The sequence below is a fragment of the Adiantum capillus-veneris genome, chromosome 2 (assembly GCF_014529385.1).
Source record: "Adiantum capillus-veneris isolate H3 chromosome 2, ASM1452938v2, whole genome shotgun sequence".
Taxonomy (NCBI): domain Eukaryota; kingdom Viridiplantae; phylum Streptophyta; class Polypodiopsida; order Polypodiales; family Pteridaceae; genus Adiantum; species Adiantum capillus-veneris.
The window spans coordinates 22,194,679-22,205,677 of record NC_140932.1 but is presented as its reverse complement, the minus strand read 5'-3'; the positions used below and the strand labels follow the sequence as shown (position 1 = coordinate 22,205,677).

The window sequence follows — 10,999 nt, the reverse complement described above, 5'->3', positions numbered from 1 at the left end:
TTTGATCTGGTGTCATGTTTACATTGGACAATAAAAAACAGCATATCAAATACAAATTCATGGTTGTGAATGACACTCACACTCTCACATTATTTCAGGCAAACCCTTAACCACGACTTGAAGACTTAAAGATAGTGCAAGGAAATATTGATATAAATTGAAAACACTCTTTACTTAAAATTGCAATCTGTTACACGTGTAAAATGCAAATCAAACAAGTGGTTTATAAGAACTTAATCGAGATCAAACAATACATGTTAACAATCTGGCACATTTTAGCATATATTGAATTTTTAACTTATATTTTTCTCCATGCGCACATATTTTCCTCCGTGCGCACATACTAGTTCAAACAGAGTATAAAAATCGGAGTAAAAAATCGCAAAGAATTTCTTGGTCTTTAAAAAGATAGAAATAAATATTTAACATGCAAAATGTGTTCACACACTTTTCTACATAGAATTTAAGTGAATGTAGCATTCAAAATAGTGATGATAATTGATGCTATTTAAAAAGATACAAAAGAATATTTAACATGCAAATTGTGTGCAAATTCTTTTTTACGGAGAATTTATGTAAATGAAGCATTAAAAATAATGATAATGATTGAGGTCCTTTTAAAAGATAAAAATGAATATTTAACATGCAAATTGTGTGCAAATACCTTTTTGCATATTATTTATGTAAATGTAGCATTTAAAATAGTGATGATTGATAAATAAAGCATTCTTTTGAATATGATGAGCTAGTATATAATTTCATATGGGCCCTTAAAAATAACAAAATCAAACAATTCAAACATTAGTATATGAAATACTCTTCACAACCGCGTTACCGACCAAGTATTCCATATACTTAATACTTAAAAAATTAATTGCACATGCACATGCAAATTATATGACGTTCATACGGCTGGGTTAATGACCTAAACGCCACATTTATGCAAAAACAGATGCTTCTAACAAAAGACACTCTATTATCCGTGTTACCGATCGAGTGCCGCCTGAATCTAAGGAGAAATAATGGCTTGCATACGAACATCATATAGCCACGTTACCAACCAATGCCCATATGTTTTTTTGGGAAAGAGGAAGGGAAGTTGACTTACCATAAGGATACTAGATTCACCGCGTTACCGACATAGTACCCAGACAGTAAGGCAATACTTACCACAAGGACACCATCTTTCCTGCTTCACCAAGGTGATGCCCCCGTGGTAAGCATTGTTTCGTAGAACAGCTTACACACACACTCCCATTTTGTGGTAAGATACCTTAGGATTGCCACACAATACGACAAAAGGCACGCTACCACACAACGCATACACACACATAGCACATACACGGATTGTGTGGTCAGGTACTCCGCTACTTCCGTGCACTGCGACGTAGCGCACGCTCCCACACAACCCCCTCTCTCCCTCTTCCTCTCTCCTATCGACGTACCTTCAAAGGCGGTCAACGAGCTCTCTCTCTCTCTCTCTCTCTCTCTCTCTCTCTCTCTCTCTCTCTCTCTCTCTCTCTCTCTCTCTCTCTCTCTCTCTCTCTCTCTCTCTCTCTCTCTCTCTCTCTCTCTCTCTCTCTCTCTCTCCGTGCACTGCGACGTAGCGCACGCTCCCACACAACCCCCTCTCTCCCTCTTCCTCTCTCCTATCGACGTACCTTCAAAGGCGGTCAACTCTCTCTCTCTCTCTCTCTCTCTCTCTCTCTCTCTCTCTCTCTCTCTCTCTCTCTCTCTCTCTCTCTCTCTCTCTCTCTCTCTCTCTCTCTCTCTCTCTCTAGTTTTGGGAACATGCACTGGTTGCAGGATTAAAAGGCTCTTGTTGTGTCCCGTCAAAGGGAGTGATGGTATCCCTAGAATGACTGTCAAGATTTTTGACAAGGTTCCTACACAGGAAAAGGATTAGAGAAATTCATCTAAATGTCAAAAAGATCTCGTGGTTCAATAGCTCAGTCCGATGAGTTTCATTTCTATGCTCCAAGGGAAACTAGGGAAGTTTATCAAGCACAATTACTTGTACAGGTGGCAAGCTCAATAGTTCAAGGAGTGTTTAGACAATTTTCATGACAATGTAGTGGTGTGTATAGTGGATTTTGCAGAGAATTACTCCTTCAAGGTGCAGAATGAGATCCAGTCAATGCATTGGTATTCATCTCAGGTCACAATCTTTGTTCACATTTCATACTTACATGATGCACTTGGTGCTATACAAAAGACGACTCGCTTCTACATCTCTGATGACAAGACACATGACACTTTGTTTGTGCAGCATTGTTTTCTTCTTCACAATGAATGGCTAAAAAGACATGAGTATAGTGTCAAGAAACATGGGTGTGGTCGGATGGTGTAGTGTCACAATCAAAAGCAAGGCGGCCATTCTATTTTGTTGCACGATTCTTCAATATGATAGGTGTCAATATGATGCACAATTTCTTTGCTTTAGGCCATGAAAAGGGTGAACACGACGAGGCTGGTGTGGTGGTCAAAAGAGCCCTCACACACGGGCAGTTGAAATCTGATGGGTGGGTGCTGCATAATGCTTCAAGCGTTGTTGCATTCCTCAATGCAACTCTCAGAAATCAATGCCCACAGACAGGCAAGAAAGTCAATCATGCTTTGTGGGAGGTCAAGCTCGGCAACGTTGATAGATTTATAGTGTGGGATTGCAAGCGCATGACAGGGTCTCGATCCTGCCACTGTGTCAATGCTACAGTCAAACGGATATGCACGGACTAAGGCACAGACTGCTCTCTTGCTTTTATGGTGCGTGCGGCATCAAAGGTCAATGGAGGAGATGTGCCAACAAAGATCATGTGCGGGGTGGGTATACTTGCAAATACAACCCATAGTTACGTATGAAAGTGATGAAGAAGCGTCGAGCGAGGATGAGGGTGAATACACCCCCATGTATGCTAGCCACCATGATGACCTAAGCAATGCCTTGAGGGTTGGCTAGAACTTTGCAAATGACTGCAGAGGAGGCAGGTGCAGACTTCTGCGTCCTAAAATGCACCTAAACAAAGTGCCTGGCCAAAACAAAGGAAGAGAGTCAATGGCACAACATCATTAAGAAAAATTTATATGTGGTTGAGGGTGTATTTTACGACAAGGTAAATGGCCGAGATGATACTTATGTCCTTTTGGACAACAAGCCCACTGCTCTAATCTACTCCCATCTGGTGCGATGCATCAAGTTTTCCATGTCCCCGAGGGAAGGTGGGCATAATGTATATGATGTGTCAAATGATATATTTGAGTAAATCTATAAAAGCATGCCCCTGCAGGAGAACTTGTGATATTTATCTCTGTAAATTTGACTTGAGGACTTGGCCAGCACTATTAACAGTAGCTAGCACTTTTTCTCTTTTTAAAATAAAAAGGAGGCAGTGAACTATATTGAATAGAGTCATTAAGGATTACATCAAAGCTGGGGGGGGGGGGGGGGGGATCACCTGACTACTTCCTTCTAAAATTATAGCTAATCGCCCCTACTGAATAGCTAGTACTTTTCATAGTAGAGTGATAAAACAAATCTTTTAAAACACTTGAAAGCACTTCTGAGCACTTGGCCAGTTGACCAGCACTTTACCAACCCCCTGAACCACTTTACTAGCCCCTTGAAACACTTAAAAGCACTTATGAGCAGTTTACCAACCCCCTGTACCACTTGACCAGCTCTTTGGACCACTTAGGACCACCTGACCAGCACTTTTAAGCACTTTATACTACTTGACAAGCACTATGAACCACTTGACCACCCCTGAACCACTTGGCCAGCACTTTATACCACTTGACAAGCACTTTGAACCACCCAACCAAAACATTTAACCACTATACCAACCCCTTGAACTACTTGGACAGCACTTTGTTCCACTTGACCACCATTTACCAGCCCCCTGAACCACTTGACTAGCTCTTTGGACCACTTAGGACCACCTGACCAGCACTTTTAAGCACTTTATACCACTTGACAAATCCCTTGAACCACTTGGCCAACACTTTATACCACTTGACAACAAGCACTCTGAATCACCTGACCAGCACTTTGAATCACTTGACCAACCCCCTAAACCACTTGGACAGTACTTTGTACTACTTGACCACCACTTAACAACCACTTGACCAGCTCTTTGGACCACTTTGCATCACCTGACCATCACTTTTAAGCACTTTGTACCACTTGGATAGCACTTTGAACCACTTGACCACTTAACCAACACTTAACACCCAATCTAGTTGACAGCAAAAACAACAAAAATAGTTGACTTGCAAAATTCTTCATAGTATATTTAGGTTTAGATACAAGAACATTTATCTTTACAAGGAGTTAGCTTTTTCAAGGAGTAAAGTCAGTTAGTTAGAAGACTGCTCTGGCCATTCTTGCCTACATGGCCACTTATACTTGGTTGTTGGAGGTGGCAGTCTCGGTGTTATAGGCACAAACATTCAGAACAAACAAACACAGGAATCATAATGGAACTGGAACAAAACACAGAAACGGACTAATTCTGCCATAACCTCCGCCTTCACATTCCCAAAAAGACACTGATCGATAGTTACATAATTCGAGAATACTTGTCATAATAATCAATATCTAATTCTCCTAAATGATTTTCTCATATTAAACTGATCATTTAATGTAAGGAGGTACCAGGGGAGAAAAAGCTAGAATATTGGTTAAGCTAGCAGACCGGCCACAGTAGGGATCCAAAGGAGGGAAAATAGGGATCCAAAGGGGGGGCCATCTGCAAAAGATCCATGTGCAACAATGGGCTAAAAAGACCCTAAGGTTCAGCCCATTAAGACTTCCAAAATGCTAAGGTTCCAAAATTCAAAGGTTGTGTCCAAAGGTCAACCCTAGGGAAAATTGGATGCTTTGTGTGTGCCCTAAAAGTCTTTGCACATCCCTACATGGGAGGGGGCGAGCCCTAAAGGTAGGGGATGAGAGAGAAAGCCACACACACACACACACACACACACACACACACACACAGGCTCCCTTTACACAAAGGGAATGAGGGACACATGTCAGCTCCCTAGGCCAGATGCCCACAAGGTGTGCCCAATTTCTATTGGATGACCCTTGAAGTAGACCAATGAGAATTAAGCTAGAGTAAATCTAGTTTAATTACTTTAAAAACATTTAATAAAAGAAACCAATGAGAATTAAGTCTCCTAGAAGACAATTGGGCAGTCTCCCAAGGGGTCCAATGAGCATTCAGGAGCCCCATGGCTTGCCTGATTCCTATTGGCCAGGAGGCAAAGGGGTCCAATGAGAGTTTAGTTTAATTATTTAATTACCTAAATCTCTCACAAAAGGGGAAAGGGGGACACATGTCAGAAGGCTATCACTTATGCTGCTTAATTGTAATTGGCTTGACTTGGGGAGGGCCAATGAGGCTTCAGCAAGAGCAATTAGCAAGAGGGCTCGCCCAAGAGAGAGAGAGGGGGCTGATTTTTGCAAGGCATTATCACACACACACTCACACTTGACCATGTGTGAAGAAAGAATACTCTATTTCCTCCCAAGCTTTAATGGAGAGCTCATCACCTACTCCAAGCTTGTGAGATAGAAGCCTACATCAACACTCTCTTGGCATGTGGATGCAAATCCAACCAAGAGCCAAGCTTCAATGCATGCTCATATTCTCTACGAAGCTAATTACTAAGCTAAGCTATGCTAATATGACTGATTATGTGAGGAGATGTACATCTTTCTCGTAAGATACTCCTTCTTCCTCTCAATCTACTCTCATACCCTGCTAGCTCTCACCATCTTCGAAGGTGTGTGAGGTCTTGGGTCTGAGAACGGGGATAATTCAAGTTGTGTTTGATTAAGTGTTTTGCTTAGTGCATGAAGCTTCCATCTTCATTGCACTAGCTAGTCTTGAAGGAACACAAAGAATTGTATTGTACAATGTCTCTCTTGATGGGAGAAACCATAATACAAAGCCTTTTGGAGGGGGGACCGGCTCCATGCAAATCCGGTCCTCAACTGTTGTCAATAGCTTAATTTCTCTCTCGTTTGAAAGTATTGTTGATGCTATCTAACTAGGTGTTATGCTTTTAGTTGCTCTTTCCACCCAAGCACTCTTGTAATTCTCATTAGGAATCTATTCTAATGGAATGCCCACTATGAATGCCCACTATGTTCATGCTAATTTCCGCTACACATAAGTTATTAGGCCATTAATTGTTACAATACTAATGGGCAACGCCCTTTCCCAAGAACACCCCTTGGAATCCCAAAAGTAAAAAAGTTGATATTCCAAATTTCACTAAGGTAAAACATCCAAAATTCTCTCAGCTTAACACCTGGCACAGCCCGATGGCTAGAGCCATAGGCTGACCTAGACCCACAATCCCTTGATCAAGTATCCTGCTCCCCAACAGCACCTTCTGCATCTGTCTCCAAGCCTTTTCTACCACAAAATCCGGATCCTCTTGCTTTTTCACCTCTCCTTCCACATGATTTTCCACTTCCGATTCCACTCCACCTGCTAAATTCCGATCTGGTTCCAAAACGCCACTGCTCAGCTTCGACGTCCACTTACTCAGACCCCCTGCACTTACTTCAATTCCCTTGCTTTTATTCTTCAATTCCTCCATCTCTGCAACCAGCCTCTCATTCTCCATCTTTAATGCCTCATTCTCCCTCCTAATTCTCTCCTTTCCAGCTAGCTGAAACCAATTCTTGAAGCGGTTCGTAGACACTTCCATATGCTCCCTCCAAAGCCTAGTTGCTTTATTCCACATCTCCTATGCATATTCCAGCACTTCCTGCTTCAAGACATTCGCATCCGAATCAGCTACTAAGATGCATGTCATTCCCTGGTTCTGCAATGCCGCCTTCTCCATATCCAGCAATGGAGTTAGTCTATTAATCAGAAAAACATTTTCAGTGGTCAAATCAGCCACCTTGTCCCCCAATTCTTTACATTGCTCATCCACTGCAGTCTTCAGTCCATCTGCCCACCGAGTGAAATCCTCAGCTACACCTAAAACTTCAGCATTCCTTGCCATAGCCTCAGTTGTAATCCTCTTAACCTCCTCCTGCAATCTTTCCTTATCCGACCTCTCTTGAAATAACTGCATCCTTACTTTCTGCATTTCCCATTCTAGAATAGCACTACACTTATGTTCCATCTTCTCAGCTTCCATCACCCTAAGCGCCGCATCCTGATTCTGCAGGAACTCATTCAAATGAGTCAAACAATTATTTGCCTCCTCCACAGAGAAAATCCCCCTGGCCTCATAATTGTCACTGCTACCTGCCTTAACTTTCAAACTCTCCGGAACATTCTTCTCTGCAGCTCCACCCATTCCTTTCATAAACAGTGTGACCTTATTACCTTTAGACTCCGACTTCTTAGACTCTGACTCCATGGTGAAACTGTTCAACTTTGATTCAGACTCCTCCAAACCCTTCCAAGAAACTTCAAAAGGTGATTTTCTTTTTTCAATTGTTGGAGACCCCAACAACAACTTCCTCCGCTTCATTCCACATAATGTTCCCTCTTCCTTCACCACTTCTGCAACCGGTGTCTTCAAACCTGCTGACGAAACCTTCAGAACATGCTCAAAGATTCCACATAATGTTCCCTCTTCCTTCACCACTTCTGCAACCGGTGTCTTCAAACCTGCTGACGAAACCTTCAGAACATGCTCAAAGATTGCGGCCAAATAAGGCGCCACTCGGCCCACTGTCGGTGTCCGACGCCTATCTCTCTTGCCAGTAAGCTGCATCCAATCATACAACACTGATGCCCAATCAACCTTACCTCTCTCAGCCTAAAACAATGGTGCAAAAGCCTCCTTAGACATGTAAGCGGTCTTCTGCAGAATGCACACCTTCTCTAGATACCAAAACAAATTTGAAGCTCTGATTCCACCCGCATTCCGCACCATATAGTATGCCTTCGTCCCAACCGGGTTTCCAAATTCCCCCTTCATCTGGGAGTTAGTCACATTCCTCCCCTTAGCCGGCACAGGTAAATACGGAACTTTGAAAACCTTGGACACCAACCTTGGTGTCAAGCGCACATCCCCTATAATCACTCCATCACTCTCCTTAATCATGTTCCACTGCTGCTCAGCAAACTCATTCTCTGCCCATGCGTCCCAAGGTAAACATGCAAACTCATAAAGGCCTATGCGCTTGAGCCATACCTGGGTTTCCATCTCATTTGGGTCAAACGCTACCACCACTGTCTCCACACTCCCCTGATCACTCATAGACTTAGCTTCATCACTCTCCACCTCGATGTGCTCTTCCTGCTGCCTCGCCTTGAACAGCTCCTCCATCGCCATCTTCATCGACCTGGTGTTCGGCATTGATTCTGACGCATCGTCATGCATACCCGCATTAGCTTTCCCTTAATATTTTCAAAAAACATTTCGCCCTTCTTCTCCGACTTAACAGTCAATGAACTGCGACGTTCACACACTTGGATGTGATCTCCAACTCTTCTCACCACCTTAATCTTATAATGATGAATTTTCTCCTTGATTCGGGCACACCATGCAAGATTCACCCAAAAAATATTCGTCTTTAAGTGAGTCACATCAGCAGTAAGCGATTTTTTAGCCTTAAAATGAGTACCCCCACTAATGAGTACGCCTTGACCCTTTTGCCCAATTCCATTCCTCCGACTTTCCTCTTTCTGGACTTCCAATCCCACAGTCCAAATTCCAACTTCCAGTCCGCAATCCGAATTCCGAATTCCAAATTCCAAATCCCTTTACAGGTTTTGAATTGCAACAATAAGTTGCCAATGCTACCTCCGAAAATTCCACTGCAACCCGCAAAACACCAACTATTAACAATTTACTGCCAATATCCTCAGCCTTATTGACCATCCACTTGGGAACCTCAGGAACCTTTCCATAAAATTTCTTCAGTCTGAACCCATTCACAGGTTTCAAAATCTTGGTTCCGAAGACATCTTTCAAAAAAAATGTTCCTTGGCCCTGTTCTAATTCAATCTGATAAGGTCCCAAATATCTCAGCTTCAGCTTACCCGGATGTGGTCCCAACTTAGAATTATATAACATCACCCAATCTCCTCTTGAAAAATTTTGAATTTCATCTGCCTGGACATCCATGCTTGTCTCCTCTTCTGCCCAACTTCCACCAAGTAGGCACTCTGAATTTTATCCTCTTCCAATTTAAGCAGCTCCTTCTTTCTATGGGAAATTGATTACTCCGGACTCAACTTATGCTGAACTGACAACCTCAAGCTTGGAACCACATATTCCAATGGCACCATAGCTTTAATTCCAAACACCAATCTAAAAGGTGTCATTCCAGTCAGCACCTTAAAAGCCGTCCGAAAAGCCCATAGTACTGAATCCAGCTTGTCATCCCAATCTGATTTGTTTTCCGACACAATCTTCTTCAAAATTCTCACCAGCAGTTTATTGGAGCTTTCCACCTGCCCATTTGCTTGCGGATGATATGGAGTAGATTTCTTATGCAAAATCATATGTCTGGATGTCAACTCCTGAATCACGGAATTCAAAAAATGTGTTCCCTGATCTGACACCAACTCAATAGGACATCCAAATCTTGTCATAATGTTTTTATATAGAAACCGTGCCACACTTGCTGCTTTATTATCTCTCAAAGCCACCGCTTCCACCCATTTGGTAGCATAATCGATTGCAACAAGAATGTATCTGGAAACCGTCCTCTTTGCCCGTGGTTTTATTGGGCCTACAAAATCCATTCCCCACTTCTGAAATGGTTCCAATGGCAAGACAGGATGATCCTGCATCCTATCCCCTTGTGTAGGCTGCCCAATCTTCTGACGTTGAACACATTCCTTGGCAAAACTATGTGCATCTTTCAATAACAAAGGCCACCAAAGTCCATCTTGTAAAATTTTCCGACCTATAATTTCCCATGAGAACTGTCCTCTAGCTGATCCCCAATGTTCCTCCTGCAACATTGCTTTCTGCTCTTCATCCAGAACACATCGGCGTATAATCTGATCTGCTCCTCTTCTATATAATGCTCCATCTATAATCAGAAATGTTCTGCTCCTCAATGCAAACTTCTTCCTCTGATCCGGAGACATTGTCAAAGGTAAAACTCCATCCACCAGAAACTGAACCATCTGATCATACCAATTATAAAAAAACTATCCTTCCACACGGAACAAATCCGCATCAGGCAATTTATCCAATACTCCTGGTAATTCCTCCTTATGTTCCAATCTACTGAGGTAATCAGCCACTGCATGCTGAGTTCCTGGAGTATGGACAACTATATAATCAAATTCTTGCAACATGAGCATCCACCTTGCTAATCTGCCTTCTAATTTTGGCTTCTTTACGAGAAACAATAAAGCCTGATGATCCACATGGAAAACCACTTTATTCCCCAACAAATAATGTCGGAATTTTTCCAAAGCAAAAATCATTTCAAGAGCTTCCCTTTCCGTAACTGTATAATTCTTCTCCGGTACTCTCAACATTCTACTAGCATAATAAACTGGTCGAAACCATCCCTTGATCTTCTCCTTCATTGAAACATCTCCTACTCCCATGTCGGAAGCATCTACATACACATGAAATGGCAATTCCCAATTTGGTGGTTGAAGTATAGGTGAAACCACCAACATCTTTTTGATAATCTGAAAAGCCTTTTCTTGCGCTTTTGATCCCCAAACAAATTCCACTTCCTTCTTGGTCAAATGACTAAGTGGTGCGCTTACATCCGCCAAATACCGTAAATACCTACCATGCCATTTGATATGTCCAACAAACCGCGTCACTGCCTTCAAATGTCTGGAGCTACAGCTTTCTGAATTGCACTAATCTTGTCTCCATCAATCAAAATTCCTTCTTGAGAGATGATATGTCCCAAAAACTTTCCCTTCTGCACTGCTATTGCACACTTTTGAAGATTAAGTGACATTCGAAACATCCTACATCTTTCAAAACACTTCCGTAAATATTCCAGATGTTTGACTTTTTCTCCAAAAACAGAAAAATC

The 10,999-nt window shown here is 42.3% G+C and overlaps 1 protein-coding gene across 1 annotated transcript; it reads right to left on the bottom strand.

Annotated features, from left to right (window-relative positions):
* Positions 1 to 9,200: 9,200 nt before the first annotated feature.
* On the bottom strand, positions 9,201 to 10,118 carry LOC147462492 (uncharacterized). Its single transcript, XM_086493688.1, has 2 exons — positions 9,720 to 10,118; positions 9,201 to 9,503 (listed from the first exon to the last, which is right to left on the bottom strand). The coding sequence occupies exons 1-2, from the start codon at positions 10,116 to 10,118 to the stop codon at positions 9,201 to 9,203; spliced, it is 702 nt and encodes a 233-aa protein (XP_086349814.1).
* Between the last annotated feature and the right edge of the window lie 881 nt (positions 10,119 to 10,999).